Source organism: Salvelinus fontinalis, chromosome 17 (assembly GCF_029448725.1).
Source record: "Salvelinus fontinalis isolate EN_2023a chromosome 17, ASM2944872v1, whole genome shotgun sequence".
Taxonomy (NCBI): Eukaryota; Metazoa; Chordata; class Actinopteri; order Salmoniformes; family Salmonidae; genus Salvelinus; species Salvelinus fontinalis.
The window spans coordinates 38230678-38257042 of record NC_074681.1 but is presented as its reverse complement, the minus strand read 5'-3'; the positions used below and the strand labels follow the sequence as shown (position 1 = coordinate 38257042).

Sequence of the window (26365 nt, the reverse complement as noted above, 5' to 3'; positions counted from 1 at the left end):
TATTTTTTTTACATTTAAATAGGCAAGTCAGACTCTTATTGACAATGACGGCCTACCCCGGCCAAACCTGGGCGATGCTGGGCCAATTGTGCGCCGCCCTATGGGACTCCCAATCACAGCTGGAAGTGATACAGCCTGAATTTGAACCAGGGACTGTAGTGACACCTCTTGCACTGAGATGCAGATCTAGCTCCCCTGCGCCACGCGGGAGCTAGATCGTTACAGATCCAATACTCCCGTATAAGTAGCACAAAGAGTTTCAGCACACATGACATTTTACACATGCAAGCCATTGTACAAGAGTCCCTTATATTTTATTCCACAATGACCCAGCTTACTCAAAGGAGTGCAACAGGAAGACTAAAATTACATCAAATACTTTTGCATACATTGACTGACACCAAAGCCCACCCGCTCGCTCTCTCTCTCTCCTCCCCCCATCTTCTACCAGCTACAAAAAGGACAAAGATTTTAAAAACAGAGAACATCATATTTAGACTTGGTCGTTCACATGGTCGTTCTGAGTGAGTAAATTCATGAGTCTATTGGATGGCAGTTGAGGGGGGGGGGGGGGGGGTAGTATGTTTCAGATCTACTGTATTAACATGCTGCATCCCACTATTGGCCGTGACCTTATGTTCCAGTCCAGTGTTCATAATCCGGCGATGACATCAGTGACACGTCCTTCTACGAGTCCATAATGTCCCAAAATCAAAATGGTTATAGTTCATATCTGGGCTCAAGTGCTTCAAAAATGAATATGGAAAAAGAATCCCCCAGAATGGTCCTTAAGCGCAGAGGTTCGAGTTATATAAACACTTTATTTGCGAGAACACGTCGCTCGGTGCTCATACGATGGTCTCGTCAGTCATTTTCTTGGTTGACTTCGTCGGCACGGAATGTTGGGTGGAGTGCGCTCCTTTTCTGTCGGGCATTAGCAGGCGCACTTTCTGATTGGTCCTCCTCCACTCTGAGTATAACTGACAGTGATAGCGGAACGATACCTGAGGGGCACGGAGACAGACGTCAATGAAACTAGACATTTGATATGACCTGCACAGAGCAGATTCTCTGAATATATGGTTGCTATTGCAGGCACGCACAATCAATTCCATTTCAATTCAGAGAGCAAACCTATTTCCAATTCTTCCTAATTGAAAAGCATTGAAGATAATTAGAATTTCAGTGTACTTCCTGAATTGACTGGAATTAAAATGGAATTGACCCCAACTCTGCTCAAAACACGATGTGAAACATATTGCATGACATTTGTATTTGGTCTACAAAATGCTTCCGCTTCAGTTGCTGATTTTGTAACTATTGTAAGTATTGTTTCAGAGTACAGTAGTCTTTCTAGAGTAGAGACAAAAGATTGTAGCAGACCAAAAATATTTCTGTTGGCACATTACTTGTCTCTCCTGAATATAAAATGGGAAGTGCACAGAATTCCACAGACAAGAAAAAAATCAAAACACAAATGTCTTATTCGTCTTACAAAATGTACTAATAGCTATTGTAAAGCACATATTTATACTGCAAAAAATAAAATGCTGCCAATTAACAAAGGTGGTGTAAAGTAATCCATAAGGTGTGTGTGTGTTCTGTGTGACCATGGTACTTACCTACGGAACAGCAAGCAAAACTGCCCGTCCCTACCTTCAGACTACGCTCAAACACTACACCCCAACCCAAGCACGCAGTTCTGCCACCTCAGGTCTCTTGGCCCTCCCACCCCTATGGAAGGGCAGCTCCCGCTCAGCCCAGCCCAAGCTCTTCTCTGTTCTGGCACGCCAATGGTGGAACCAGCTGCTCCCTGAAACTAGGACAGAGTCCTTGCCCATCTTCCAAAAACATAACTCTTCAAACAGTCTCTTAAATAATCCTCCTCCTCACCACCCCCACCTCATAAAAAAATAATAATATATAAATAACAAAAAAAGAATATTTAACCAGCACTTGCCTCTACGTTGAGGAAAAATGTAATTTCTATGCCTGTGATATGTGGTTGTCCCACCTAGCTATCTTAAGATGAATGCACTGACTATAAGTCACTCTGGATAGGAGCGCCTGATAAATTACTAAAATGTCATGTGTATCTGGTCTGTGTGTAGGGCCTAGTTACCAGTGTCCAGAGGATGTAGATGGTGAAGAGGGCGATGGTAAGGGCAATGAGTCCCACGGCCTCCAGCCGGCTGTTGAGGGTCAGGTGGTCCTGGGCTCCCCTCAGACACAGCCAGCCTGAGATGGCCGCCAGTGGCGTGATAAGCAGAAAGCAGGCCATGTCGCACAGCAGCGTGCGCTTCTCACTGCGAGGCCCCGGGTCCCGCAACCACTGGGAGGATGCAAGGAAAGGACCACTATTATTACAGTCTTTTCCCGTCATTATTATGGTGGCTCACACACACACACAGTGCCAATGTTGTACCTGTGTAAGGGGTTGGGGTCGCCGTTCAACAGTGAACTCTGTGTGGCAGAGCTCACAGTAACTGGTGTTGGAGGACGACAGCCACTTCTCCAGGCAGCTCTTGTGCACCTTACCCAGGGTCCCTGTGCAGTCACAAGGGGAGAGCAGCGTCTCACCACCGGCCCCCTCGTGGCAGATCCGACACATGCCTTCATTACTGGACAAATAGGGTAGAAAAATTGTGCCTAGTGATCACTCATTTCAAAACACCTGATATTGCTTAAGCAATAAGGCCCAAGGAGGTGTGGTATATGGTCAATATACCATGGCTAAGGGCTGTTAATATACACGACAAAGCAGAGTGCCTGGAAACAGCCCTTAGCTGTGGTATATTGGCCATATATCACAAACCCCCGAGGTGCCTTGGTATTCAGGGCTCGAACCACCCAGTTTATAACGTACATATAAATTGGAGACATTTACTTAATCAATATACAAAATAAATTTATCAGATATGCTAAATATGAGATGACTTAGTATATTGAGAATTAGGCCATATATAACCAGTCAAAAGTTGACACCTACTCATTCAAGAGTTTTTCTTTATTTTTACTACTTTCTACATTGCAGAATAATAGTGAATACATGAAAACTATGAAATAACACATATGGAATCATTTAGTAACCCAAAAAAAGTTATAAAAAATATTTTGATTTATTTATTTGAGATTCAAAGTAGCCACCCTTTGCCTTGATGACAGCTTTGCACACTCATGGAATTCTCTCAACCAGTTTCATGGGGTAGACACCTGGAATGCATTTCTATTAACAGGTGTGTCTTTTTAACAGTTAATTTATGGAATTTCTTTCCTTCTTAATGCGTTCGAGCCAATCAGTTGTGTTATGACAAGGTAGGGGTGGTATACAGAAGATAGCCCTATTTGGTAAAAGACCAAGTCCATATTATGGCAAGAACAGCTCAAATATGCAAAGAGAAATGACAGTCCATCATTACTTTAAGACATGAAGGTCAGTCAATCTGGAAAATGTGAAGAACTTTGAAAGATTCTTCAAGTGCAGTCGCAAAAACAATCAAGCGCTATGATGAAACTGTCACTCATGGGGACCGCCACAGGAAAGGAAGACCCAGAGTTACCTCTGCTGCAGAGGATAAGTTCATTAGAGTTAACTGCCTCAGAAATTGCATCCCAAATAAACGCTTCATAGTGTTCAAGTAATAGACACATCAACAGTTCAGAGAAGACTGTGTGAATCAGGCCTTCATGGTCGAATTACTGCAAAGAATCCACTAATAAAATGACACCAATAAGAAGAAGAGACTTGCTTGGGCAAAGAAACACGAGCAATGAACATTAGACCAGTGGAAAACTGTATTTTAGTCTGATTAGTCCAAATTTCAGATTGTTGTTTCCAACTGTCGTGTCTTTGTGAGACGCAGTGTGGTTGAACGGATGATCTCTGCATGTGTGGTTCCCATCGTGAAGCATGGAGGAGGTGTGATGGTGGGGGTGTTATGCTGGTGACACGGTCAGTGATTTATTTAGAATTCAAGGCACACTTAACCAGCATGGCTACCACAGCATTCTGCAGCGATATGCCATCCCATCTGGTTTGCGCATAGTGGGACTATCATTTGTTTTTCAACCGGACAACAACACCCCTAGGCTGTGTAAGGGCTATTTGACCAAGAAGGTGAGTGATTGAGTGCTGCATCAGATGACCTTGCCTCCACAATCACTCGACCTCAACACAATTGAGATGGTCCAACTCATTCCAAACCACAGAGTGAAGGAAAAGCAGCGGACAAGTGCTCAGCATGTGGGAACTCCTTCAAAACTGTTGGAAAAGCATTCCAGGTGAAGCTGGTTGAGAGAATGCCAAGAGTGTGAAAAGCTGTCATGAAGGCAAAGGGTGGATACTTTGAAGAATCTAAAATATATTTTGATTTTATAACACTTTTTTGTTTGTTTTTTGGAAGCCATACATACACAGAAAGGGGGATACCTAGTCAGTTGTACAACTGAAGGCATTCAACTGAAATGTGTCTGAGTAGAACCCTCTCGAGGAACCATCTTACCTCTGTGAGCCCACAGCTTTGACAACAGTGGAGAGTGAGCGACCATCTTTGGCCGTAACCTTGGCGACGTACTGGGCCTGGCCAGCATCTGGCTCCTCTACCACCTTTGGCAGGTCGGCGCTGCCTGAGTAGTCACACAGGGAGCCAGGCAGGTGGCAGCAACCTGATGTAGTCATGGCTCTGTTGGTGGTGGTGAAATGCCAGAGGAGCCAGCAGTCAAGGAGTCAGTTACACACCTCTCCTCCCACTGTTGGGCAACTGTTTGGACTGCGTGAAAATGTTATAACGTAGCATTGTTACACCAACTCTTTGCAGTGTCAAAACCAGAATTGACATAGATAACTTCATGTAACAAAGAGAATTTGAAACTATTAACGGGGACATTCTTTAAATCATAGACCATTTTGACAAGTACAGTACCAGTCAAAAGTTGACACCTACTCATTCAAGGGTTTCTTTATTTTTACTATTTTCTACATTGTAGAATAAGTTTTGGTGTCTTCACTATGAAATAACACATGGACTCATGTAGTAACCAAAACAGTGTTAAACAAATCAACATATCTTTTATATTCTTCAAAGTACTCACCCTTTGCCTTGATGACAGCTTTGCACACTCTTGGCATTCTCAACCAGCTTCATGAGGTGGTCACCTGGAATGCATTTCAATTAACAGGTGTGCCTTGTTAAAAGTTAATTTGTGGAATTTCTTTCCTTCTTAATGCGTTTGAGCCAATCAGTTGTATTGTGACAAGGCAGGGGTGGTATATAGAAGATAGTCCCTTTTGGTGAAAGACCAAGTCCATATTATGGCAAGAACAGCTCAAATATGCAAAGAGAAATGACAGTCCATCACTCCTTTAAGACATGAATGTCAGTCAATCCAGAAAATTTTAAGTGCAGTCGTAAAAAAACATCAAGCACTATGATGAAGCTGGTTATCATGAGGACCGCCACAGGAAAGGAAGAGCCACAGGTACATGAGCCACAGGTATCTCTGCTGCAGAGGATAAGTTCAATAGAGTTAACTGCAACACAGAAATTGCAGCCCAAATAAATGCTTCACAAAGTTAAAGTAACAGACACATCTCAACATCAACTGTTCAGAGGAGACCGCGTGAATCAGGCCTTCGTGGTCGAATTGCTGCAAAGAAACCACTAAACAAGGACACCAATAAGAAGAGACTTGCTTGGGCCAAGAAACACAAGCAATGGACATTAGACCGGTGGAAATCTGTCCTTTGGTCTGATGAGTCCAAATGTGAGGTTTTTGGTTCCAACCGCCGTGTCTTTGTGAGACGCAGAGAAGGTGAATGGATGATCTCTGCATGTGTAGTTCCCACCGTGAAGCATGGAGGAGGTGTGATGGTGGGGGTGCTTTGCTGGTGACACCGTCTGTGATTTATTTAGAATTCAAGACACACTTACGTGAACCAGCATGGCTACCACTGCATTCTGCAGCGATACGCCATCCCATCTGGTTTGCTCTTTGTTGCGTCAAAACAGAACACTCAAAACATGAGCACAATGGCAGCTCTTCCTTTAAAGACCTCCAGGCCTCAAGAGGGCAGATAACCCAAAAAACACAGGTGGAACTAAAAAATTGAGCCAGGATTTCTGGAGGGACTACTTTTACATGCGCACTTGTCAGATAAGCATGGGTATAAAATGTTTGGTCCTCAACATACACACAGCTCATTGTTCAACCCTAAAGACGCAACTGGTATGTAATGTTTGGAATTATTTATTATGTTGCATCCAGTGCTTAGCAATTTACATGTTTAACTCTGGTAGGAATTTTGACTTTTGTTGTGGATATTTTCTGACCTCAGAAGTAATTGCTAGAAGTGCTAGATTAAATTGTTTAAACGTTTACTTTATTCAAAGCCATGCTTTGTTGCTGTGTCATGCATTGTTTAGTGTAAAATAATGCATGTTTATTCTCTGTTTGTTTAAGGTTATCAACCTATTCCTAGTGCTAGTGCTATTCCTATTGCTATTGCTATTCCCTATTCCTCTGTGATTCAACTACTCTATTCAACAAATCAACTATTTCAACATATTCAACAAATGGCATCAAAACCATAATAAAACACTGGAAAGGAATTGAGTTGTCCCTTTGCATCCTTCACGGGTTGAGCAAGCCGTTTTCAAGTTTGGGCAGAGCTGAAAATAATTATAACACCTAGACAACTTGACAGTTGATAACCACGGTGGCAGTGAAGACAAAAGGATTAACGGCCTGAAGTCAGGAAAGCTGTCGTCGCAGAGAGGAATATTGGCTTACATCTCAAAATGGCGGAGGAAGCTCTTGGGAAAACCGTGAAGGAGCTGAAGCAAGAAAGAACTTTGGCTAAGAGTGCTTTTACCAAGCAAGCAAACTTCCTTAGCAGAGGTGCAAAACACATGACTAAGAGCGAACTGCGAGAGGAGTTCAAGAAGCTCACGTCGGAGGCAAGGAAGGTCAGTGAGACAAATGATGAATACAGGGCTGGACTTCTGGCAGACATTGAAGCTGGAACCGATGAGGGTGAAGAAGCTGACCTGAGCAAGCAGCAGCAGACTGAACTTGAGAAGACATTCCAAGAATGCGAAGTACGATTGGATGAGGTCAGGGGGATGATCCAGTCCAACCTATGGCCTAGATACGGGGAGGACGAGGTGAAGTCTGCAATCAAAGAAGCGGAGACCGCCTGTGATGGAGTTGCTCAAATACCTGTTATTGCTGTAAATAGAGATGGCTTCGAGCTACGGTGGGATGGTGCGAAGGCACAAGTCCAAGATGCAATCACAAGCCTAGCAGAGTGGGAGATGTGGATTCCAGTAGCAGAAAAAGAATGGCTGGAAGCCAGAGTAAAGGATCTGAAAGCATTCAGAAACAACCTTGAAGCAAGGAGGGCAGAATTTCTCACAGCGCAAAGAATTGCGGATGAGGATAAAGACAGAGGGAGAGTGCTGCAGATGCCCATGCCAGCTCCACATCCGACACTGAGAATAAAACCAACCTGTTTACCCAGGTTCAGTGGGTATAAAAGGAATTTCCATCGATGGAGGAGAGACTGGGAGAGTCTACAGAAGCAGGGGGAACCAACAGGCTCAGTCGAAGTGAAGAAGATCCAACTCCTTGACAGTGTAGATGAGAGAATGTGCAGAGACCTCCGTTTGTCTACTTACAATACTGCTGAGGACATGTTCAGGGTGCTTGAGAACAGGTATGGAAACAAGTCTACAATTGCCTTGGAGATAATTGAGGATCTGGAGAAAATTCCTGCTTTAAGAGCAAATCAGCCAAGGAAAGTTATCGACATGATCCAAACTATAGAGAAGGCACTGGATGATCTCACAGAGCTTGGAGGCACAGGAGCCATCAACAACCCTCTAGTGATTAGATCCATAGAAAGCAAGTTACCTGACAACATCAAGCGGGATTGGCTTGTCTTCATGGTTAACCCGAGGAATAATGTCACGCCGGACAATCACTTTGAAAACCTTCTTAAATTCCTGAAAACACAGGAGGAAATTCTTGAAAAATTAGAGCAGCTGGGAGTGAGTGAAAAGCCAGAAAATAAATATGCTTGTGTGGAGAGAAGATATGCGTCCACACGTTCCACAAGGAAAGGCGGCTGTGTTGTCTGTGGAGATGAAAAGCATAGAGAAAAGATCTTCTTTTGCAAGCGTTTCAAAGAACTGAAGCCGGTGGAAAAGTTGGATGCTGTAGAAAAGCTGGGGGCCTGCAAGAGGTGCTTGGTCTGTCATGGAGAAGATGATGAATGCAAAGACACTTACCTGTGCAGGAAAAGAGACTGTAAGAAAGACCATCATTTCTTTCTTTGTCTGAAGGGAGATTTCAAGAGAAGTGACTCAGACAGAAGACAATCCAATGTGAGAAGGTATACGCTTACAGAGGAGCAGGAGGAATTGGTATCTAAGCTCTCCCCAGAGATGGCAGAGAAATTCAAGAAAGCATTCACCAACGCCACTGCGAAAACAAACTGTGTCAAAAATAATCAGCTGGGAGTGACTGAGTCAAGTGCAGTAGAAGAATTGCCAGTTATTCTAATGCTGCTCAAGGTAACTGCCAATGCAGGACAAAGAATTGGAACCCTGATCGACTTGGCATCGGACACAAACTACATCACTCACAGAGCTGCCAGAAGATTAAATCTTCGAAGTGAAAACATCACTTTAGTCGTTCATGGAGTCGGAGGAATGGCCATGAAGGTTAGAACCAGAAGATATCTCCTCAGAGTGAGGGTCAAAACGCCCATAGGCACGGAAAGAGCTCATGAGCTTATCTGCTATGGTTTGAATGAAATTGCCAACGTCCACAGAGTCATCAAACCTGAGCAACTCAAGAAGTTCTTCCCAGAAGTCAATCTAGGAGATCTGAGTAGACCGGAGAGTATTGAGCTACTGATAAGCCACCGCGAAGGAAGACTTGCTCCGCAAAGAGTGAAGGTGATTGGAGACCTTGTCTTGTGGGAAGGTCCGCTAGGAAAGACTGTTGGTGGAGCACATCCAGATCTGTTTGAAGAAGTGGATATAGCCGCACACAGGTCTGAAACACACTTTGCTCGATCCATGAAAGCAACTGCTGTCAAGTATCAAGAGATAGCTAAGCTGTTCACAGCTGAAACCAAAGGAACAGTTGCTCACAGAGAGTTCTTGGATTGGTGGAAGTGGGACAGCATTGGAGCAGCTTGCGACCCAAAGTGTGGAGGATGCCGGTGCGGCAACTGTCAACCAGGAGGCAAAGAAATGACTCTGAGTGAGGAAAGAGAGCTGGAGATCATAAGGAAAGGCCTCACCTACATCAAAGCAGATGCTCACAGTGATGAACCCCACTGGGACACAAAATACCCCTGGATTCAAGATCCAAGTTCCCTTCCTGACAACAGGAGTGGGGTGGAAGCCACCTTCTTGAGAACAGAAAAGCAACTCAAAAAAGAGCCAGAGTGGAGAATAGCATACACAGCTCAAGTCCATGAAATGGTCGAGAGAAGAGCAGCGAAGAAACTCACCAAAGAGCTCATTGCCAGCTGGAAGGGGCCAGTATGGTATGTCAGCCACTTGGTGGCAGCAAACCCGCACTCTCTCACAACACCTGTGAGACTGGTATGGAACAGCAGCCAGAAGTTTAGAGGGGTCAGCATGAATGACCTTCTGCTGAAAGGGCCTGATGTCCTCAATCCCATCCGAGCAGTACTACTCAGGTTCAGGAGAGGCGTCAATGCTGCCCTCGGCGACATTAAGAAAATGTACAATTCTGTGTGGTTGGAAGACCTGGAGATGCACCTCCACAGATTTCTCTGGAGAGACACTGAGGAGGAAGAGATTGAAGAGTATGCGATCACCAGATTCAACATTGGCGATCGACCAGCAGGGTGCATTGCGCAATTGGCTATGAGAGAGACAAGCAAACTGCCCATGTTTGCTCACCTGGAGGAGGAACGTAGGATCCTTGAAGAGGATACCTATGTCGATGACATCCTGACTTCCCATAATGACTTGCAAAAGCTGGACCAGAACACCAAAAGTGTTGAAGAGATCCTGAAGGCAGGCGGCTTCGTCCTCAAGCCCTGGGTCCGGTCAGATCAAAGTGGGAGGCAGGAGATCGTACCAGAAGAACAAGGAGCGCAGTCAAGCACAGCACTCATTCTCCCAAACCAAATGAGGGAAGGATACAATAAAGCCCTTGGAGTTGGATACCTTGTTGAGGAGGATAGACTGTACCTCATGACTTTAATCAATTTCTCAAAGAGGAAAGGGAAAATGAGAGTCGGCCAAAATCTCCTTGATGAAGAGGTGAGAGGGAAAACTCCAAACCCACTGACGAGAAGAGAACTGCTGAGCCAGGTAGCTAGCCTGTATGACCCAATAGGCCTCGTCACACCTGCCAAACAAAAGGGCGCCATTCTTGTCAGAAAGGCGTTTCAGGAAGCTGGAGGCAAAACTCTGAACCGAGACACTTGGGAAAAACCTTTGTCTGAAAATTTGAGGGAAGAAGCCATCCAATTCTTTGAGGAATACACACGTCTTGGCCAAATCACCTTTCACAGAAGCCTCACACCAGCCAACTGGATTGGAAAACCATGGGGAATAACATTCTCTGATGGAAGTGACAAGAGCTATGGAGCCGTAGTGTACTTAAGATGGGAGACCCAGCAAGGCATCAAAGTCAGACTGGTTGAATCCAAAGCAAAGCTCACACCATTGGACCAAAAGGGAGAACCAGTAAAAGCTGAAATCTGCGGTGCTGTCTATGCAGCACGACTTCGAAAAGTTGGAGAGATCCAGAAATCCACATCCATAGAAGACTGGTGGTGGATCCCAGGAAGCCTGAACAGTGCTGACATCATAACAAGAGGGGCAGCCTCAGAAGACCTCCAGGAAGATTCCATGTCGCAGGATGGACCAGCATTCCTGAGGAAACCTGTGAAAGAGTGGCCACATAAGTCAGCCAAAGAAATCGCTGTGTATGCCAAGGAAGGTATAAACAAACTTCGAAGGAAAGCTTTCTCGGCAGCACTGACCAGAGCGCAGGTCAAGAGAAACCAGAGTGATGCACAGCAAAATAACCCAGATGAACCCAAGACTCGGATCCGAAGATCACCAGCCGGCTCTGCGGTAACAAAACTGATTGACATCAGGAAATTCAGCAATCTGACCAGGCTGATCCGAGTCATTGCCTGGGTTTGGAGAGCCGCAACGAGATGGAAAGAAATGTTAACCAAGAATTCAGCCTCAGATAAACCAAAGTGGGAGGACGCTCTTACAACAAACTGGAGGTACAGAGCCAAACAAGCTGTACTCACTGTCGGGGAGTGTGAGGATGCACTAAGAGACTTGTTCCTTGCAGCTCAAGAAGGTATAACCTTTCAAGATACCACTCTCAACAGACTCGCTGTTTACAGAGATAAAGAGACTGGGCTCTTAGTTTGTGGAGGAAGGTTCCAGATCTTTGATGAGGACGAAACTGCCGTACCAATTCTACCATATGAGGCATGGATATCCACTCTCCTAGCTCAAGAGGCCCATGGTGCAAATCATGAAGAAATAGCAGGCACACTCCTCCGGATGAGGAAGAAAGCCTGGGTGATAAAAGGCCGGAAGCTGGCTAAAAAGAGAGTTGACAATTGTGTGGTGTGCAGAAAGGCCAGGGCCAGAAAGTGCCAACAGATCATGAGTGACCTTCCATCCGAGCGGATAACACCAGCCAGACCATTTGAGTACACAACAGTGGACTTATTTGGACCGTATGAAGTCAAGGACGAGGTGAAAAAGAAAACCAAGCTCAAGGTGTGGGGTATTGTCTTCTGTTGCATGGTATCCAGAGCTATACACACAGATGTTGTCAGTGACCAGTCGACGGAAGGCTTCCTACTGGCTTACCAAAGATTCACGGCACTGAGAGGGCACCCAAAGAAATTGTGGTCAGATCCTGGAAAGAACTTTGTGGGTGCCAGACCTGCCCTCAAAGAACTCTACATCTTCTTGGATCAACTAGGTAAATCTGAGCTTGAAAATGAAGCTTCCAAGCATGGGACAGAATGGAGCTGGAAAATCCACCCAGCAGACTCCCCTCACAGGAATGGAGCTGCAGAAGCAGCTGTTCGTACTGTGAAGCGGGCCTTGCACAACCTGGGAGGAGAAGGACTCTTCACATGGAGTGAGTTTCAAACATTTCTCTACACGGCTGCTAACCTTGCCAATGAGAGGCCCATAGATGCAAGAACTCAAAGCCGGGAGGACTGCATAGAATACATCAGCCCAAATTCCCTTCTGCTTGGACGGATTGGACCCAGAGGAGATCTTGGATGCTTTGATTTTGAAAGCTACCCATACAAAAGATTGAGAGCGATCCAAACAGAAGTTGACCGGTTCTGGAGGAAGTGGAGTCAGTTAGCTGGGCCCAATCTATTCGTGAGGAGTAAATGGCACACAACACATAGGAATGTGGCTGTTGGAGATGTTGTCTGGCTGGCTGACCAAAATGCCTGGAGGGGTCACTACAAACTAGCCAGAATCATCAGTGTCAACATTGACAAGAAGGGCATCGTCAGAGATGTGCATGTCAGAACTTTTCCCAGCTACCCAGTCCCAACTGTGAAGCCTGCTCAAGAGAAGTCAAAGAAACTCTCAACTAAAATACCTGCTACGGTTCTTCATAGGGATGTCAGACGCATCATTGTTTTACTTCCTGTTGAAGAAGGAAGAGCCTGATAGCTGAAATCGAACCTGCCCAACATCGAGGTTCGTGTGACCTCCTTAGGTTCAAGAACCAGGAGGTCAAGTGGGAGGTGTTGCGTCAAAACAGAACACTCAAAACATGAGCACAATGGCAGCTCTTCCTTTAAAGACCTCCAGGCCTCAAGAGGGCAGATAACCCAAAAAACACAGGTGGAACTAAAAAATTGAGCCAGGATTTCTGGAGGGACTACTTTTACATGCGCACTTGTCAGATAAGCATGGGTATAAAATGTTTGGTCCTCAACATACACACAGCTCATTGTTCAACCCTAAAGACGCAACTGGTATGTAATGTTTGGAATTATTTATTATGTTGCATCCAGTGCTTAGCAATTTACATGTTTAACTCTGGTAGGAATTTTGACTTTTGTTGTGGATATTTTCTGACCTCAGAAGTAATTGCTAGAAGTGCTAGATTAAATTGTTTAAACGTTTACTTTATTCAAAGCCATGCTTTGTTGCTGTGTCATGCATTGTTTAGTGTAAAATAATGCATGTTTATTCTCTGTTTGTTTAAGGTTATCAACCTATTCCTAGTGCTAGTGCTATTCCTATTGCTATTGCTATTCCCTATTCCTCTGTGATTCAACTACTCTATTCAACAAATCAACTATTTCAACATATTCAACAAATGGCATCAAAACCATAATAAAACACTGGAAAGGAATTGAGTTGTCCCTTTGCATCCTTCACGGGTTGAGCAAGCCGTTTTCAAGTTTGGGCAGAGCTGAAAATAATTATAACACCTAGACAACTTAGTGGGACTATCATTTGTTTCTCAACAGGACAATGACCCAAAACACATCTCCAGGTTGTGTAAGGGGTATTTGACCAAGAAGGAGTGTGATGGAGTACTGCATCTGACCTGGCCTCCACAATCACCAAAATCAACCCAATTGAGATGGTTTGGGATGAGTTGGACCGCAGAGTGATGGAATAGCAGCCAGCAAGTACTCAGCATATGTGGGAACTCCGTCAAGATTGTTGGAAAAGCATTCCTCATGAAGCTGGTTGAGAGAATGCCAAGAGTGTGAAAAGCCGTCAAGGAAAAGGGTGGCTACTTTGAATTATCTAAAATATTTTTAACACTTTTTTGCTTACTACATGATTCCATGTGTGTTATTTCATATGTAGAATACAGTAAAAATAAATGTACTTCCTTGAATGAGTAGATGTGTCCAAACTTTTCACTGGTACTGTATGTGGTGGGGAATCGATGGCATGTTACCTATAGTAAACTAGATAGCATGTTTACTATGTCATGCATCTCACGTCACGGCCATACTATTTACGAATGAGCTTGTAACAATGTTACATTGTACCATCAACATACAATTTTAACAGGCTGTGAGTTATAGACAAAGCTTGGTTCCAATGAATCAATAAATAATCAACAGACACAACCAGGCAGGGGAAAAGATAACGTTAGCTAATTAAGACATTCATGTTGTTTTCACATCCTCTAAACCCTAGAAACCTAGCTAACGTTAGCTAACTAACTGTTCAGTGATCGACATTTCCACTAAAGTTAGCAACCAAGCTAGGTAGATAAAGAAATACAATACAGTGAAAATATATGAAGGTGATCACTTAACTTAGCTAAATATATATATTTTTAAACAGCCTAAACAACAAGGGATAACGTACCGTAGTCACCAGCAAGCTCTCCCTGGCCTTAGTTAGCTATGTAGCTAGCTAGCTGTATGAGATGTCATTGACATTTAGCCAAAACGATGGTTCGGGAAGAATACAAAAGACGATGACAAGCCGTGTATCTGCTCCATTGTTGGCCGGAACATTTACTTGTTTGTAGCAGTCTCCTCACAGAAACGGTGTATCTTGCACAGATTTGTGACAGCTAGCTTGTTTACATTTGTTACACTGCCTGGCTAACATCTATCAGCTGTGCACTGCTGTATCATTATGGTCCAAGCTATCCGGGATCCTTGGAACGTCCCTATCAAAGATTTGTATAACTCGCTAACCCAAGATGGACCAGCGCCTGTCGTTTCCAACGTGAGCAAATTAAATCATAGTGGGTATAACAAACAAGGTGGGCAGAGCCAAGCACGAGCTAGTGAGATCCTATTGGCGCCTGCTAAGCATTTATTTGCATATTTCCGTCAGGGAACGCCTTATCTGTGAAGTGCGCGTCTGCAATAACTCATTTGCATTCCTTATAAACAACACTTAATTTTTTTTTATTTTTACAAGTTTTGCAAAGGGTAAAGTCTACAAAACTTAGTCCACTCTGTTTGTTACAGATCGTAGTTTTGGAAACAGAAAACTGTATGGAGATCAAATGTTAATCGATTAGAAATGACCAAAAAGTTGGCCAAAATCCATCTCGCTACATCTTCTCCACTTCCGGCAACTGGACTTCTTCTCATCACCATATTTGAAAGTGAATGGGAACGCCAACCAGATGCTTCACATTTATACATCCGGTGAAATATCTGGCTCATTGCTCTATCTGCGTCCCTTCTTCTTCATCTTAATTTTTTTGTTATTCTTCTTTGGTCTTTAAATTGCGGTTGGCAATCATAAGGTGCATTACCGCCACCAACTGGACATGATTGTAAATTCATTACACTGTAAAAAATAGATACAAATAAAATAAAAACACTTTCGACTAACATTCAAGACCCACTACCCCATTCCGCTACTTTGACCCTGCCTGCTCCTACATCGTCCCAACGGCCTGGGAGGACGGCACACCACCATGCAACACACCCTGTAACTCGTCTGAAGTCAAATCTAATACACCCAAGTACTTCTTTACATCTGCCACAACATATACTTTCTGTGATTTACATTCCATTTCTGCAGTACAGTTAATAACCATTGCTATGAATGGCCTATCCCTCTGTGCTGGCACAGATTTACTACTCACAGGGATCCTCTCAGGATCCCTCGCCATTGACCCATCCTCCTCTACTTTCTTCACTGCCTCAGCATATGACATCTTCTGCACTACTCTGACCCTGGCGACCTCAATCTGCCTCTCTTGCACTGGACTTTTTCGATCCCCAGCAACACGGGCACCCCTACAGTTGACACACACAACTTTTTTGCCATAGGGTGTAGAGAAATGTTTGCAGTTTTTAATATGATGTTAGAGAGGATGACTAACAAAATCACTGTCCGCTAATTCAACCATGATAACAAATTTAGATAGCTGGCCGCTAAACGAACATATCAATAAAAAAAGGTTAGCTGACATGGGATAATTGACTGACTATCAGTGACTGACAAAAGAGAAAAACTGGTGATGCACAATCAAAATTGCACTTTGTGTATTTTACTATTCTAACTCGCAACAGTAAGCTGAAACCCCTCGTGGGGAATTAATCCAATGTTCTTCAAAAGAGGGTATGCGGCCCGTGGGCCGCCAGTTGCCCCTCCCTGACATAGCTATAAATTCGGCATAACTCTAACAACAACAAAACTGCTTTCTGGATTCGTCTTCTGCTCCCTTCACAAGCACAGAAAGTGCAGCCACGAGCTGCTATTTAAAGAAAGTCCACTAGAGGGAGGAAACCATTTTAATCTGGTCCATGACAAAGAAAATGAACAAGATTTCTTGGTGCTTTCAAGACACCTGGGAATTCTGAAATAACAAAGGACAATTCATGACATCAGTGATCTTCAGGTCGGAAAGTCGAAGCTCTAAAAAAGAGGCCAGAGTTCCCGACATGGATGATAGAAAAGGTGCAACAATCTTTTTTTCCATTTAAAAGTGAGTAAATTGCATCAGAAAGGTATTGGAAAGTCGTTGAGAAAAAAATATCTGCACAGTTTTCAATTGTCGCGTTGTCATGGTCCCTTCAAATGTGTTCTGTGAAGCCTGTGAGCATCGTAGAGGGGAATAGAAGATACGTGTTCATGAGTCTTAATAGCTAATCGTCCCCAACAGTTCAAAAGCTAGAGCAACATTTGGGGGAAGAAATCAGAAACCGCTCCATTTGTCACAACCAGAGATGGTCATAGCCACTAAATAGCGCATGCCGGAGGAGGAAGGCAAGATAACAGAGAAACCATGTATTATTAAATCAAATGATGCCAACTTCACAAGGCCCCTGATGATGTGAAGCCCCAGGGAATTGTCTGTTGCCACCGTGTGGTGGGACTATAGGCTACATTCTTTAAAACATTTCTATTAAAACCTGAAAATGAATTCGTATTTAATTGTGGAAATAAGATATCTGTTTATATTCAGATAACTTCATTCTGAAAATGTCTGACTACATTGTGAAGATCGAGGGAGATGGTCCCAATGAGCCTAAAGTATGTGGACAACTGATCGTCACACATCTCTTTCCAAAATCATGGGCAATAATATGGAGTTGGTCCCTTCTTTGCTGTTAAAACAGCCTCCACTCTTCTGGGAAGGCTTTTGACTAGATGTTGGAACATTGTTGCAGGGACTTGCTTCCATTCAGCCACGAGCATTAGTGAGCTTGGGCACTGATGTTGGGTGACTAGGCCTGGCTCACAGTCGGCATTCCAATTCATCCCAAAGGTGTTCGACAGGGTTGAGGTTAGGGTTCTGTGCAGGCCAGTTAAGTTCTTCCACACATATCTCAACAACCCATTTCTGTATGGACCTCGCTTTGTGCATTTGGCATTGTCATGCTGAAACAGGAAAGGGCCTTCCCCAAACTTTTGCCACAAAGTTGGAAGCACAGAATCATCTAGAATGTCATTGTATGCTGTAGCATTAAGATTTCTCTTCACTGGAGCTAAGGGGCCTAGCACGAACCATGAAAAATAGCCCCAGACCATTATTCCTCCTCCACCAAACTTTACAGTTGGTACTATGCGTTCGGGCAGGTAGCGTTCTCCTGGCATCCGCCAAACCCAGATTCGTCTGTCGGACTGCCAGATGGTGACGCATTATTCATCAGTCCAGAGAATGCGTTTCTACTACTCCAGGTTCCAATGGTGACGAGCTTTACACCCCTCCAGCCGACGCTTGGCATTGCGCATGGTGATCTTAGGCTTGTGTGCGGCTGGTCGGCCATGGAAACCCATTTCATGACACTCCCGACGAACAGTTCTTGTGCTGACGTTGCTTCCAGAGGCAGTTTGAAACTCAGTAGGTTGCTTAGCAACCGAGGACAGAACATTTTTACACACTTCAGCACTCAGCGGTCCCGTTCTGTGAGCTTGTGAGGCCTACCACTTCGCGGCATAGCCGTTGCTGCTCCGAGACGTTTCCATGTCACAATAGGGCAGCTCTAGCAGGGCAGAAATTTTATGAACTAACTTGTTGTGGAAAGGTGGTTTTCTATGACGGTGCCACGTTGAAAGTCACTGAGCTCTTCAGTAAGGCCATTCTATTGCCAATGTTTGTCTATGGGGATTGCATGGCTGTAGATAGATCTAGAAACTGACACTCAAAATGTAACGCTCGTCTGAAGAAGAGTACCAAAGCACAGCGTGGTACGTGTTCATGATAATTTATTCAAACTGAACACTGAAACAAAATAACAAAATAGAACAAAACAAAACAGTTCTGTCTGGTGCAGACACAAAACATAAAACAACTACTCACAAAGCACAGGTGGAAAAAGGCTGCCTAAGTATGATTCCCAATCAGAGAAAACGATAGACCTCTGATTGGGAACCACACTCGGCCAAAAACAACGAAATATAACACATAGAATGCCCACCCTAATCACACCCTGGCCTAACCAAAATAGTGACTAAAACCCTCTCTATGGCCAGGGCGTGACACAAAAACCAAAACCAAACCGTTGTCCTGCCGGTGACAGATCTGTCCTATGTCGGAGCAATGGAAGACACAGTGAGAAATTACTATTGAAATTGTCAAAGAAAGTTTGAGCATAATTTGTATTCTTCTAATCTTCTGGGTCTAGTTAAAAGCATGAGATAGCCTATTGTAGATTATAGGTTGGTATCCTATCTACAGGTAACTGACAAAATAAAGGAAACACCAACATAGTGTCTTAATAGGGCGTTAGGCCACCAACGGTGTAAAATTGCGCAACTAAAACATCCTCAGCAAAAATAGCAAAATTCATTACAGATTTCTTGAGTTCTGGGGATTTTGAGGAAGTGAAATAGGTTTCCGCATCTGCTGTGTGTCATGGGGGAGAAACATCACCAACCAAACGTGGAATCGGTCAGGAAACACCTCCAAGACTGAAATCTCATTTTTCTAATGAGCAACAGACAAACAAACGTGCCAAACGGTGTGTTCAGTGGCTTTTTAAATGTGAGAGTTGAAAACAAGTCCTAGATTGATGAAAGTTATCTGTATAAACCCAATGTTGTTGTACATTGTCTATTGTGGATCCATTACTGTTCTGTTGACACACATGGGGCTGATGATGGCCAGGGAAACAAGGAAGAGGTCAAGGTGCCAGCAGCTAAGGGCATCGTACTCGATATTTACTTTACTTCATTCATCTTAGACAGGATATCATTCCCCAGTACTCATCAGGATGCAAAGGATATTGTATTGTATAGAGTATTGGCCATGGACACTGTGAAATCAGCCCCATTCTGGGTGGAAATCAGCCCCATTCCGAAGAGGGGTATTGCAATGGTGTATGGTCGCCCACCACCTGTCAATCAAAATTATAAGTTCATTTTGTTTGACTGATTCTGTGACAGCCTATGTTATGTTCCAGAGTGATGCAGCGATCTAAGGCACTGCATCTCAGTGCTAGGGGCGTCACTACAAACCCTGGTTCGATTCCAGGCTGTATTGGGTGTCCCATAGGGTGGCGCACAACTGGCCCAGCGTCGTCCGGGCTTGGGTTTGGCAGGGGTAGGTTGTCATTGTAAATAAGAATTTGTTCTTAACTGACTTGCCTAGTTAAATAAAGGTCAATTTTTTTTTATCAATTTCATTCTCATTCTTGCAAGAGTTGAAAACTCATTTGCGTTTTTTCATTAATGAATGCTTATGAGTACCTTCATGTGTGTGCAAAATATTGCTATTCTCAGATTTTTTATTAATAGATTTTTGCTTTAAAATGTGTTTAGTTGCAAAATGGTAAATTCATTGCTTTACAAATACATCATATGCATTTAGACAGCATGGTTACACGTGACAAGGGTCAATTATCATGCTGAAACATGAGGTGATGGCGGTGGATGAATGGCATGACAATGGGCCTCAGGATCTTGTTACGGTATCTCTGTGCATTCAAATTGCCATCGACAAAATACAAATTGTGTTCATTGTCCGTAGCTTATGCCTGCCTTATACCATAACCCTACCGCCACCATGGGGCATTATCAGCAAACTGCTCGCCCAGACGACTCCATACACTATGACAGCCATCTGCCCAGTACAATTGAAACCGGGATTCATCAGTGAAGACCACACTTCTCCAGCATGCCAGTGGCGGAGGTGAGCATTTGCCCATTGTAGTCGGTTACGACGCCAAACTGCAGCCAGGTCAAGACCCTGGTGAGGACGACAAGCATGCAGATGAGCTTCCCTGAGACGGTTTCTGACAGTTTGTGCAGAAATTCTTCAGTTGCGCAAACCCACAGTTTCATCAGCTGTCCGGGTGGCTGGTCTCAGATGATCCCGCAGGTGAAGAAGCAGGATGTGGAGGTCCTGGGCTGGCATGGTTACATGTGGTCTGCGGTTGTGAGGACGGTTGGACGTACTGCAAAATTCTCAAAAATTACGTTGGAGGCGGCTTATGATAGAGAATTTAACATTCAATTATCTGGCAACAGCGCTGGTGGACATTTCTGCAGTCAGCATGCCAATTGCATGCTCCCTCAACTTTAGACATCTGTGGCATTGTGTTGTGTGACATAACTGCACATTTTAGAGTGGCATTTTATTTTCCCAAGCACAAGGTGCACCTGTGTAATGATCATGCTGTTTAATTAATCAGCTTCTTGATATAGCACAACACCTGTCAGGTGGATGGATGATCTTCGCAAAGGATAAATGCTCACTAACAGGTATGTAAACAAATTTGTGCACAATATTTGAGAGAAATAAGCTTTTTGTGCATATTATGGAAAATTTCTGGGATCTTTTAGTTGAGCTCATGAAACATGGGACCAACACTTTACATGTTGCATTTATATTTTTGTTTTGTGTGTATCATTAACAACATTTGAACGGGAGCTATAATCCTATCAAATCAGAAGATACATCTCTTTGAAATGTTGATATTTTGTTGCGTTGACAACCAAACACAATTCAATATCAGTAAATATCATTACATTTGAAATCAACCAGAGCTTGAAAAAACCCTAAGCCTATTGTATTGTCTATTTTTTGTTGAAACCACAGCTGTTGATGACATTGCAAATGATATATAGGCCTAAACAGCATCATTAATGATAAATGAATGATAAAGTATAGTCACATTTCATTTGCTCTGTTAAACCTATTCTTTGGAATCACTTCGACAGCAACAGTTAATCTATTTCGTTTTTAAGTGGAGATCTTTCAACAGTCATTCTCACGATAGCACATTGCTAGCAGTCGGTGACAAATATAATAGCAAAGCTGGGCTTGATTAAAACCCTAAATGGGAGACCTGAGGATAGTTGTTGATAGATATATTCTGCAGTAGGTGCTGCCCAGCCTACTGTTTTTTTCTTTCTGATAGTGGATATACCGTCAAAGATCTGACGTTGTTTTAAAGTTACAAATTCAACATATTTTAATACAAGGTTTGTCTATGTTGAAATTTGGTGACCATGATGACATAATCCTGTGGTTGAAATTTCACCCTCAAAACAACAGTTTACGTTGAGGACGTTCTTTCAAATCCAATGCATTTTCCACGTAGATTACACGTCACAATAAGTTGTCAAAGTACGTTGAAACAACATTGATTCAACCAGTTTGTGCCCAGTGGGAGACTTCTTACTTTGCCCAGTGGGAGACTTCTTACTTTGCTTTCAAAAGCATACAGTTAGTGCTGTGCATGATCATGAGGCGTATTTGCTATCATCTAACACCACATTCTTTGATCACAGCATTCTGCACTACTACAACACCAGAGAATGCACTACGACAAGAGGACCATCTTGCCTCCTAATCCACAAAGAGGAAGGCGAGGCTCAAGAAGAGTTCCTTTTTTCACTGCCATAACCATCAATCGTTTCAACTCAGTCCTGACATTTCCTGCTGTCACTGATTTGGCAATAATAGTTTTTTTGTCAACCAGTCTTTTCAACTCTTTTAAAACTGACACCTCAAAACTCTCCTTTCACATATTAATTTCCTCCACAAAGCTTCCAAAGATCTGTCTCAACAAAAAGGTAAGTAGATCTCGTTCCTCTTCAGACCATCCAGGGTGAGACCAATAAGGATCCTCCGGGTGACCTTCAGGCCATCCAGGGTGAGACATACAACATGCAGGTAGTGCTATGCATGATCAGTATTATCTATATTTGCTATTAATCTACATTATTTTGTTCAGTATCCTACACCACTTCACCATCACCAGAAGAAGAACTTGCCTCCTGCTCACCAATGAGGAAGGAGAGGCCCATGAAGCGTCCTTTCACTTCCTTCAATAAACTGTAATTTCCCCATTCATGAGTCCTTAAGTGAAATTTCTATTTAAAAAATTATAAAAGTAGATTGATGAGCTCAACAAACAAGAAAATGATTGGGCATTCTAAGTTCAAAGAAATCCTTCATGGCATTCTATGAGTCTCACTTCAGTGGTTGAGTTCCAGACAGACTGTAGACCTTGTTGCCAAGGCTGTAAATCCTATTGTAGTCTATTCTCCCCTTTGGACTCATTATTAATAAAGTCCCTAGTAATCAGGTTAATGTGTGACACGAGTGGTCTGACAAAAATATTGGCAATGAATATGAGTCCACCACTTCAAAGCATGAGGCAAGCTGAGCATCTCTAATAAATAGGACATTAGTCAACATTGTTTGTTAATAAAGGGACATTTCTAAATGTTTCAACTTCATATTTATCATCTCCAGCGCCACCCCAGCATACAATGGCAAGACAAAGTATGTGAACCCTTTGGAATTACCTGGATTTCTGAATAAATTGGTCATAACATTTGATCTGATCTTCATCTCGGTCACATCAATAGACAAACACAGTCTGCTTAAACTAACAACACACAAACAATCATACGTTTTCATGTCTTTATTGAACACACTGTGTAAACATTCACAGAGCAGGGTGAAAAAATATGTGAACCCTTGGATTTAATAACTGGTTGACCCTCCTTTTGGTAGCAGTAGCCTCAACAAAACATTTTCTGTAGTTGCGGATCAGACCTGCACAATGGTCAGGAGGAATTTTGGACCATTCCTATTTACAAAACTGTTTCAGTTCAGCAATATTCTTGTGATGTCTGGTGTGAACCGCTCTATTGAGGTCATGCCACAGCATCTCAATCGGATTGAGGTCAGGGCTCTGACTAGGCCACTCCAGAAGGTGTATTTTCTTCTGTTGAGCCATTCTGTTGTTGATTTACTTCTGTGTTTTGGGTTGTTGTCCTGTTGCATCACCCAACTTCTGTTGAGCTTCAATTGGCAGACAGATAGACTAACATTCTCCTGCAAAATTCTTGATAAACTTGGGAATTCATTTTTCCATCGATGATAGCAAGCTGTCCAGGTCCTGAGGCAGCAAAGCAGCCCCAAATCATGATGCTCTCTCCACCATACTTTACAGTTGGGATGAGGTTTTGATGTTGGTGTGCTGTGACTTTTTTTCTCCACACATAGTGTTGTGTGTTCCTTCCAAACAATTCAACAGTAGTTTCACCTGTCCACAGAATATTTTGCCAGTAGCGCTGTGGAACATCCAGGTGCACTTTTGCAAAGTTCAGACGTGCTGCAATGTTTTTTTGTATAGCAGTGGCTTCTTCCGTGGTGTCCTCCCATGAACACCATTCTTGTTTAGTGTTTTACGTATCGTAGACTCGTCAACAGAGATGTTAGCATGTTCCAGAGATTTCTGTAAGTCATTGAGCATTATGCGCTGTGCTCTTGCAGTCATCTTTACAGGACAGCCACTCCTAGTGAGAGTAGCAACAGTGCTGAACTTTCTCCATTTATAGACCATTTGTCTTAACGTAGACTGATGAACATGAAGGCTTTTAGAGATACTTTTGTAACCCTTTTCTGTAACGGCTTTCGTTGGTGGAAGGAGAGGAGGACCAAAATGCAGCGTGGTACGTATCCATAATATTGTTTAATCAAGAATGAATACAAAATACAAAAAAAGAACAAGGGAAAAATTGAAAACCGACACAGTCCCGTATGGTGCAAACACTGAAACGGAAAATAACTACCCACAACCCATAGTGAGAAAACCGGCTACCTAAGTATGATTCTCAATCAGAGACAACGATCGACAGCTGCCTCTGATTGAGAACCATACCAGGCCACACACAGAAACACAAACATAGAAAAACAACAGAATGCCCACCCCAGCTCACGCCCTGACCAAACACAGAAATAGACAACCTAGACATAAAACATAGAAACATACAAAGCAAACTATGGTCAGAACGTGACATTTCCAGCTTTATGCAAGTCAACGATTCTTAATCTTAGGTCTTCTGAGATCTCTTTTGTTCGAGGCATGGTTCACATTTTATTTATTTAACAAGGCAAGTCAGTTAAGAACAGTGGGTTAACTGCCTTGTTCAGGGGCAGAACGACAGATTTTTACCTTGTCAGCTCGGGGATTCAATCCAGAAACCTTTCAGTTACTGGCACAATGCTCTAACCACTAGGCTACCTGCCTCCCCACATCAGGCAATGCTTCTTGTGAATAGCAAACTCAAATTTTGTGAGTGTTTTTTATAGGGCGAAGGCAGCTCTAACCAACATCTCCAATCTCGTCTCATTGATTGGACTCCAGGTTAGCTGACTCCTGACTCCAATTAGCTTTTGGAGAAGTCATTAACCTAAGGGGTTCACATACCTTTTCCAACCTACACTGTGAATGTTTAAATTATGTATTCAATATAGACAAGAAGAATACAATCATTTGTGTGTTATTAGTTTAAGCACACTATGTTTGACTATTGTTGTGACTTAGATGAAGATCAGATCAAATTTGATGACCAATTTATGCAGAAGTCCAGGTCATTCCAAAGGGTTCACATACTTTTTCTTGCCACTGTATGTAAAAATGGTGTATTTCTATGTTCTGTAGTAAAAAAGATAAGTGTTTACAAGGACACTGGTGTGCATCGTGTGATTTTAAACAATTGTGAGTAGGCATGATCTTTCTCTAAGTTTCTAAGTTTTTCCAAAGACATTATCAACCAATTAGTAGGCAATGCCTTCTCAAAATTGGTCAAAATCACACCAGTGCATCGTGTGAAAACAGAAGTGCACAATCTTTACATATGTTGATGTTGGGATGGCGCTGGAGATGATGGATATTATTAGCTTTACCTTTAACGTTTCAAAGGCTGTCCATAATATACTATGATCATGTGTTCAATGCCACATTCAATAAATTGGTTGTAACAGATGATATAACAGTATTAATTACTCCAATGTTACACAGAGGCCCCAAAGGTCACTATTATTGATGGCACAGTCTTCTATCCACCCATTGGCTAACATAGTTAAATCTATAAAAGCACTCTGAAGCGTGCTTCCCATTAGATGGTTTCTCCTCGATCAGAGTCCAGTGGGAGTCATGAGACTGGAGCACAAAGTCTCAATGTGTGTTGGTGGGATATCATGAGATGTGTGTTAGCACTTAGCAGAGTGTAACACAACCATCTCACTTTCTCTAATGTGTAATGCACTTTCTTAATCTTAACCTACAGTACATTTTCTTACTGACAGTCCCTGTTTTGGGGAAAAGCTTTGGGATGGGGCTGGAGAAATGTAACCACTATGGATGCAAGGACTGATATCAAATGGATAGTTTTAACCATGTGTTGATGCTATATAGTGTTTGCTTACATTTACTTTGTTTACAAACATTGGAGTAATACAAGCTTGTGTTTTGGGACAGTTGAACTAAGCTCATGAGGCATTTATAAGTTACACTATTTAAACAAAATAATGTGGACACCCCTTCAAATTAGTGGATTTGGCTATTTAAGCCACACCGGTTGCTGCAAGGTGTATAAAATCAAACACACAGCCATGCAATCTCCATAGACAAACATTGGCAGTTGAATGGCCTTACTGAAGAGCTCAGTGACTTTCAATGTGGCACTGTCATAGGATGCCACCTATCCAAATAGTCAGTTTGTCCAATTTCTGTCCTGCTAGAGCTGCTTGGTCAACTGTAAGTGCTGTTATTGTGAAGTGAAAATGTCTAGGAGCAACAACGGCTCAGCTGCGAAGTGGTAGGCCACACAAGCTCACAGAATGGGATGACCGAGTACTGAAGCGCATAAAAATTGCCTGTCCTCGTTGCAACACTCATTACTGAGTTCCAAACTGCCTCTGGAAGCAACGTCAGCACTAGAACTGTTCGTCGGGAGTGTCATGAAATGGGTTTCCATGGCCGACCAGCCGCACACAATCCTAAGATCACCATGCGCAATGCCAAGCGTTGGCTGGAGTGGTGTAAAGCTCGCTGCCATTGGAGGAGGAGTGTTATGTGATGAAGGAGGACCCAAAAGCGACGTAATAGAAA

At 43.1% G+C, this 26365-nt stretch overlaps 1 protein-coding gene across 5 annotated transcripts; it reads right to left on the bottom strand.

The window, feature by feature from the left end:
• Window positions 1–290: 290 nt before the first annotated feature.
• On the bottom strand, window positions 291–14860 carry LOC129814299 (E3 ubiquitin-protein ligase MARCHF2-like). 5 transcript variants are annotated; one of them, XM_055867337.1, is made up of 6 exons: window positions 14400–14851; window positions 5092–5155; window positions 4503–4682; window positions 2426–2621; window positions 2123–2332; window positions 291–1004 (listed from the first exon to the last, which is right to left on the bottom strand). In XM_055867337.1, exons 2-6 carry the CDS (start codon window positions 5142–5144, stop codon window positions 849–851), a joined length of 795 nt encoding a protein of 264 aa, XP_055723312.1. In that variant the 5' UTR covers window positions 5145–5155; window positions 14400–14851; the 3' UTR covers window positions 291–848. The 5 variants fall into 5 exon arrangements, with proteins under 5 accessions (XP_055723312.1, XP_055723315.1, XP_055723314.1 ...); XM_055867340.1 differs by having other exon boundaries at window positions 4503–4769; window positions 14400–14848; XM_055867338.1 differs by lacking the exon at window positions 291–1004 and adding an exon at window positions 1661–1819 and having other exon boundaries at window positions 14400–14860.
• Between the last annotated feature and the right edge of the window lie 11505 nt (window positions 14861–26365).